This window comes from Egretta garzetta, unplaced genomic scaffold (genome assembly GCF_000687185.1).
Source record: "Egretta garzetta isolate BGI_Z169 unplaced genomic scaffold, ASM68718v1 scaffold287, whole genome shotgun sequence".
Taxonomy (NCBI): Eukaryota; Metazoa; Chordata; class Aves; order Pelecaniformes; family Ardeidae; genus Egretta; species Egretta garzetta.
In genome coordinates this window covers 245,058-252,889 of record NW_009260435.1, presented here as the reverse complement: position 1 = coordinate 252,889, position 7,832 = coordinate 245,058, and the positions used below count along the sequence as shown (strand labels likewise).

At 48.1% G+C, this 7,832-nt stretch overlaps 1 protein-coding gene across 10 annotated transcripts in view; it reads right to left on the bottom strand.

The window, feature by feature from the left end:
* Positions 1-6: 6 nt before the first annotated feature.
* ZNF592 (zinc finger protein 592) overlaps positions 7-7,832 on the bottom strand; it is a 44,349-nt gene continuing 36,523 nt past the window's right edge. For 4 of the 10 annotated variants that reach the window (XM_035899405.1, XM_035899403.1, XM_035899413.1 and 1 more), the window contains 4 exons: positions 7,300-7,412; positions 3,657-3,801; positions 2,014-2,316; positions 7-1,927 (listed from right to left, as the gene is read on the bottom strand). In XM_035899405.1, coding sequence (XP_035755298.1) covers positions 1,718-1,927; positions 2,014-2,316; positions 3,657-3,801; positions 7,300-7,412 — 771 coding nt within the window. In that variant the 3' untranslated portion in view covers positions 7-1,717. Of the gene's footprint in view, positions 1,928-2,013; positions 2,317-3,359; positions 3,802-7,191; positions 7,257-7,299; positions 7,413-7,832 lie in introns of those variants that run through there. The other 6 variants (XM_035899407.1, XM_035899406.1, XM_035899408.1 and 3 more) reach the window with 6 other exon arrangements.

Here is a 7,832-nt window from a genome sequence, read left to right as displayed (position 1 = left end):
GCGGCCTGGGCGGCTCCAGCCAAGAACGACGCCCAGGCAGGCACCCTTGGATGCTTTTATTTGCGATACTTTGAAGTAAACATAGCAAGGCACAGCCGCCGCTGCGGGTTAAATAGATACGTGATGGCTCGGGAGTGCCCCCTGCTCCCTCAACTCTACGTGGGCCACCCGCTCAGACGGCCCCTAGGCTAACGCACACCCTATCAAAGATACAAAGAGTCCCAACGGTTCGTATCAAAACACGTCGAGACGAGGAGGCGAGCAATCCGAATGCAATAAGATAAATAGTTCTTAAATTATTTAAACATTGTCATAGTAAACAATAACGAGCAGGGTTCTGGCTCAACAGAATAATAATAAAAAAACCCATAACGGTATAGAAGATAATTATATTACACGAAGCGCATGTGTGATGGGGGAGCAAGGAGGAAAGAGTCAATATGACTACATGGAAAGAAACATCTCCCAGGTGACGCTGAGCCACGGCGGGAGAGGAGCCACCGACGGAGCCAGGGCGAGAGAGGAGCTACCGACGGAGCCGCAGCGGGAGAGGAGCCACCGATGGAGCCAGGGCGGGAAAGGAGCTGCCAACGGAGCCAGGGCGGGAGAGGAGCCACTGACAGAGCCAGGGCCACCAACGGAGCCACAGGGGGAGAGGAGCCACCAACGGAGCACCAGCCCTGGCAGCACCGCGGGATGGCGGTTCCCGACTCTGCCAACACCTCTCCAGGCTGTGCTGCTCAAAACGAGCTGGTCAGGGAGCTCTGGCACTGAGCCGATGCCATCAGGAGTGCCAGGACAGCTTCACTCCAGTTGACACCACGGACAAGCGCAGAGGATGTTTTCCCTTTCTGTGGACAGTGCCAACCTGCCACCTGGCTCAGCCTGAGCTCCCCACTGGGATGAGCCACCGGGCCCGCCTGCACCCAGCCCCAGGGCGGCTTCCAGCAGCGCAAATCTACTGCCACGCAGCCAGTGAGTCCCTGAGGGGGACCAGGCCCTCCTCCACACGACATGTGATAGCCTTTGAGCTGCACTTGCCTGAGAGGGTCGGGGCTACCAAATTCTCCTTCAGGGTTATTCAGGGCCAAGTCATTTCATTAAATTGCCTTTTGGAAAATAAGGTTGTTATTTGGGCAATTGAAGAAAAATCGGCACATCTTACAGCTTGAACCCATCCCATGTAATGCAGAAGATCTCACATCAGCCAGCGCGGTCCCGAAAGGCGCATTTTGCTGACACAGTTATGAGTTAAGGTGAGTAAAATAAAGGCGGGATGGGAAGAGAAAAAAGAAGCCATAAATAGAAGGAGAAAGAAAGTGCAATAGGGAAGGCAAGGCTAGGGATCCAGGCAGAGGCTGAGGCAGTGCACACTCGAAGGAAGGGAGCTCATCTTAAGGAAGCTGCAGCTGCAGAAAGTGCTCCTTGATCCTCAGGAGCTGGACAAGCTCCAGCGAGGATTCTCGCCCTGCTTTCCCTTTTCACCTCTCCGGTCTGGCAGAGAGTTAGTGCTTAGGATGCAATGGCAGGGTTGGTTTGTTGTTGTTTTTTTTTTTCTTTTTTAAATTTCCCTTACAAATAGAAGTTAACGGAAAGCAATGTCCATCCCAAGGAATCAACAGAATATTTCAAAGATTCGCCCCATCCCCACCCCATATTTTGAGTAAAAACCCCCCAATAAAGAAACCCCGACCAACCAAGAGGGGTTTTTTTGCTTCTAAGTCTTAAGAGACTTTGAATGATTGTTCTGTGAGGTGCTGTTAGGACCCTCCAGGCCACGTGTCTGACTGTGCTCGCAGAGAGCTGAGTCACTTCTGCACTCTTTGCATTTCAGGTTTTCTTCTTCTGCCGTAGTGTTCATCTCGCCATTATACCCCTCGTGTCCATTCTCACTCATCTCCCTTTCTAACTTCTGCCTTTCCTCTTCCTCTTCCTCCTCCTGCGTCCCCATCCTCATCCTCCTCCTCCCTCATGTGACGCGTCCCCGTCCTCCTCCTCTTCCTCTTCCTCTTCCTCCTCCTCCTCCTCCTCTTCCTCCTCCTCCTCCTCCTCTTTTACTTTATGAACGATGAAGAGGTGTCTGTTCAGGGAGATGTGAGAGGTGTAGCACAAGCCGCAGAACAAGCACTGGTAGGTGGAGCTGTCTGTCTTGTGCCGAGGTATGTGTTCCTGAAACTCCGTGCTGATGTCTGTCGCAAATCCGCATTTCGCGCATTTCCAGTGCGCTTTCAGTTTTTTGGCTGGTGGCGCGTCTGAACCCACAGCGGTCTCTGCCTGACCCAGCTCATCCATTGCCATCCTCTTTGGAGATTTTGCCTTAAAAAAAAATAAGATTAAAAAGTTACTTTGTTGTTGGAGCCCACAGGAGCGGCAGCGCTAAATTCCACACGCATATCTGAAGACACCCAACAGGGACTACAGATTGGCATTTTGACACAAACTCAACAAAGCCATGCCTAGGGGTTCCCGTCACGTTGCCTTTCCTACCAGTACCCAAGCACCTCACCCCCACACGCAGGACCTCAACTGCTGACCTGCAACAGGAGACCTGGGAGGGGGGGCTGGGCAGAAACGCAATGGGGAAAGAGAATGTGAACGTGGTGTGGGAAGGAGGAGCCCACAGAGCAGGGACAGCTGAGGGACACAGGGAAGGTCATGACCCCAGACAATGCCACTCAGATTTAACTCTGAACATCTTCCCCTCCACTCAGGCCTTTTCTTCAGGGCACCTCTCGTTAACTCATCCTCCCATGAGGATGGCTCACTTGCTTACGCCCCTTCATGCCATTTTGTTCTCTCCTTATCCAGCAGCATGGAGCAGTCTTTGTGTAGGATACAGCTTATAGGCTTGTATGTGCAGACCCAGCTGGAGCCACATGAAGCCACCCTCTGCCCCCACTTAGCTGGGTGCCCTGGTACGTCAGCTCTGCTTGCGGGAAGCAGCCACCAACTCATGGAAGTCAATCCTCGAGTTACCCCAGGTTTCCTTACGGCATAAAAACGGGGGAGTCAGTCTTGGCTGCAATCCCTCAATGCTAGGGTACAGACGAACAATAAATTGCAGTGATATGGAAAAACGTACGTCTATTTTTGAAGTAAATGGAGCCAAGAAGCCCAATCAGCCAACCCTCTGCTCCAAACCAACCCCAAATAAAACCAGTTGCACAGTTACATTTGCTGAAAAAACCCTACACAGTCCTACTTAGGAGGAATGCAGTTCTCGTAGGTGGATTATGGATCTAATGAGTATTTTACAGCAGAAATCTTTTGCAACTAGCAGAAAAAAACAAGGGAGAAAAAGGAAAAACATGCTGGGCTCATGAACAGAGCAGCAAGGGAAAACAAGGGTAATAACAAACCTAAATTAGACCTGGTTACAAAGTAGACTGAAAAAAGGCCAATAAAACACAGGGCCACGCGTTCAAGAGCATCTTGCGAAATGCAAGGTACGCTGCCCTGGTGCTGCTGCAGCTCAGCTGCGCCTTCAGGTCTGACCCCGACACTGCCAGAGAGAAGCAAACGGGATGGAGTTGAGAGGAGGGGGAGGCAATCTGCCACATGGGCAAGAGGGCTTGGCTGTTGCACGGATGCAGCTCAACCTCATGCCCCAAGTGAGCAGCTACTCGCCAGGTACGTTTAGTTTTCAATGAAAATACATCAGTTACTTCTGCTGTGTCTCTCTCTGGAGCTTTTGCTTTGGCCATCTGGGATAAGTCTGGGTTTTTGATGCCATGCATGAGGCTGATGTGATTCTCCAGCATGAACGGCTGAGGAAATGTCTGATTTTCATCTGTGCAGTACCTTGGAAATAGAAAAAAGGAAGAAAATTTGTTAGAGGAAATGCTCAGCCATTCGTTTCCATTCCAACAACTGTTCATCATGTGCCAAACCAATAGGTGTCATTGGAGACAGATGCTGGTGAGTAATGTACTATTGGATTACCAAAATATGCAGCAAATCATTGCTTTAATAACAAAACATTACCCCTGAGAGAAATCTAGAACAGTTTAGAATTTGCCACGGTAGGCATGAATGAGGGTGGAAGTAGGGCACATCTTACAGTACAGTACTAAATAAACACGGGCTCATGGAGATCCGGCCCACCGTGTTGCATGCTACGCAAGTACAAGATAAATAATCACTATGGAAAATGCATGAGAGAAAAACAACCCTCAGATGAGAGACTGACCCACAGGTGGACCTCATGGCTTGTGTAACACCAAGGAGGCCTGCAGCAGAACCAGGTGCTGCACCTGGTGCTCCCAAGCACCCCATCCACAAGACCGTAACACTTAGAGAACTGCTGAACTCCCACCTTTAATAACAATAACCTAGGTGGGAGCAGACGTGAACGCATCGTTTTTGTGTAACTACTCATGTCAGAGCATGGTAGGATTCGAGAGCCTGGTGGACATTTCAAAGGGAGATGTGAAGGGGATGTGCCATCTGTTAACCTTCGCTCCCGGATGGCTGGGATGCCTACTGGAAAGAAGTGCCAGGTCTTGCAGACACATAACCCACCCCCCTGCAGCACGGTGAAATAGACAGAGGTCTCCGTTAGCAACTGGGAAACCAAAGACTGACTTTGTGCTCTTCTGCTGCCTGCCAGCGTGGCACAGGGAAGATCCATCAGCTATGCACCGACCTGAGAGATGTGGCAAGTGACACCAGCCTTCTCTGAAATGCACAAATTGCAGTTGAAACATAGGCAGCGAGGGATGAAAAGCAACAGAGAGGAGATGAAGAGTCTCTGGGCAACAGAGACATCTTTTAAAAGGAGAGAATGAAGATTCCTACCGATATTGCAGTAACTGGACAGGAAATTAAATGACGTGAAAATGCGGACATGCTCATTGAATACTTCTGGTTTTTAACAGGAACCGCTTAGATGATAAATCAATATTTAATGATGATGGAATTTTTCTCCCTCATGGAGGAAAGATGAGAGGTTATTAAGTGGTATTTATCAAAAATAAACATGTTGAGAAATCAAGCGTTCCAGACAGTTTGTACTTCAGACTTGGAAAATCAGAGCAAGTCCTCAGAACAATAACCAAGTGAATTATGAAAGAAAACACACAAAACATCAGAATATTTCTGCAGTTTGTCCTAATTTAGAATTCTTTTCATGTTAGCAGGGAACCTGAATTACTCCAGTGACAAGCTTGGCAGGCGGGTGTGCAAGCAAGTCCTCCATCACTGGTTTCTCCCTACAAATTTAACAGAAGGCAGAGACCTAAGCAGGGCAGGGGGAGAAGGGGAAATCGCAGCCTGAAATGTTGAAGCCAGAGGGGGGTCACCTACAAGACAGCACGCTGGAGTCCCAGAAATACTCAGTTTTTGGATCAGTGACCAATTTTACTCATGCTTCACATGGAAATCCAGGAGGAGAGGGTGATGTGAAGTTAAGGTGTCAAACCCCGTGCAGGGACTAACAGGTGAGACGGGTACAAACTGCCTGGAACTGGTGGGAAGAAGGGAAACAGGCACCAGCAACCAAGGGCAAAGAAAAGGAGCGGTGGAGATGTGAAGCCTTACAGAGTGCAGAAAGGAGCTGAGGAGAAATTCTAAGAGATGGGAGGATTTGCAAGCAACAGTCATGGAGGAGATTTTCAGAACAGCACTCTGGACAAACTAAGAGGGATCAAAGGGGAGACTGAACAGAAGACCTTGGATCCAAACAAAGAGCAGCTGTTGGAGATGGCAGGACAAGTCTTTCAAGGAAGAGGTTTCATTTGAAGACTGCCGTGACTTCAGTAAGTCTCCCACTACAATGATTAAAGAGAGCACAACTGCTGTCCAATTAAGACTTCATCAACAGATTTTGAGAAGGAGCAACTACAAGCTTGAGAATGAAACACAACCACAATTCACTTGAATTTCTAGCTGTGTCTTCTCTGCTGTAGACACGGCATTGACCACGGACCCTTGGGTGAAGCTGTGGATCCACAACTGTGTGTCGTTCTGAAAAGCGACAGAAAAACTGGGCTCCAGGGCCTGTACAAACTGATGCACGTAGTAGGCTGGCACGTCCCAGGCTGCGAGGTACTTCCATACAAATCCTTCCTCTCAGCTAGGCCTTATGTTCATTTTCACTCCACTTTGGAACCAGCTGATCCAGAGAGAACAGATTTATACAAATCAGGTGCACGTAACTCCAAAGCTCAGCACCCACAAACATAAAGCAGAATGAGACATACTGGGAGCCAACATGTCCTCTTCTCCAGAGGTTCCCAGTCAGAGCACAGTTACAAGAAAGGGAAAGTTTAGAAGTCCTGGCTGCAAAATGCATCAGGAATGGATTCCTGTCGGGTCCCAGTGGTGATGTCAATACTTTATCCATTTACTAAAAGCTATCGTGGCTCACTAGGCAGTCCAAAGAAATAACATACATGAGGGATGTACTCTTCAAGGCAGGCTTTTAGTAACTTAAGTGCAATAAAGTGACACCACGCTTTTCAGAAACACCTGCATTAAACCAAAATTTTAGTGTTAAAAAAAAAAAAATTCCCCAACCTGCATCACTGCAACCTTCCCTTCCAACACAAATGTGCTTTAATTCTGCTTCAGAAGGATGTCTCAGAATGAGACAGGAAGCACGTCTGCATGGCCGCTTGGTGTACAACTTATTCTGCCACAGTCAGTGGGAACGCAGCAGTTGTAGAGGTGGTGCTGCAAGCACCGGGCTTTGTCCTGAATTGAGACTGCATTCAGTCAAAAGATGTTCATCAGCAATGATTTTCATTCACTGCTGATTTACACATCTTGTCAGGAGTCTCCAAATCCGTTTTCCAACTCTGAGGCGTGTCTTCCCAAGCAAATCCAGCAGGCTTAATTCTCCATTGCCCTGCAGCTTGTGCAGTCAGTTCTGCCTGTGTAAAGTGGTGGCTAGATCTAGTGCCCAGGTTCATTAGGACTTTAAGCACCTTCTGCGCCATTTTTTCATGGGGAGGGCACAAGAGTGAGGCATGACTACACCCACCACAAAGCAGCGAAAGATTGGCCCAATATTTTATTGGCAGTTCCACAAGGGTGCACAATGTAATTCTCATTTTGAACCTGCGGATCTCAAATCAAACCTTACCCTAAGTTTCCAAAGGGCACTGTGCAGCCAAAAGCAAGGTCTTATTTTAGCCACCAAGTCTCTCATGTTTAACATACTCTTCTTCTCACTCTCCCTCAGTAACTTACAGCCTGGAGTAAACAGGAGCAGACACGGATCTATTACAAAGGGCATCCAAACTCAAGGGATTCGCCTGTTGTTGAAAACAAATGTGAAAAGTGGTGTTCAGTACGTACCAGCAAGTGTAAACTTTCTTTGCTGTGTCGTGATTATTGCGGATGTGTCTACGCAGGCTGTTGGAGGCATTAAATGAGCGTTCACACTGTCGACAGGGATATCTCTTCATAGACTAGCAGAAGAACAGAAATATCTTTTAGTAACATGGAGATGGAAGGCACTGACTGGATTTTAACATTCCCATGCTCTTCATCTGGACCTTACCTCTCAGGTGCAAAAAATCCCTCTTCCACTGATAAAGATCTCTGAGATTTTGTGGTCCCACCAAAACTCAGCCCAACAGTTGGCTAATGCCAGCACTGGTCTTACAGAAACCAGGACTAGTTAAAACACATATTTGATTTTTGTTGGTTTTTTTTTTTTAACAGGAATTGCATTAGCTGCTTCTCCTGTGGGCTCATTTCACTACAGGACCCTGTGCAGAATTCATTCAGTGGAAGGTCCCTTCTGCCCCAGAAGGCAGGACCCCAGTGTGAAGTGCAAGTCCACTTACCCTTCTCTCTCATAATTCAGCGCAATAAAGGGGCAAGAT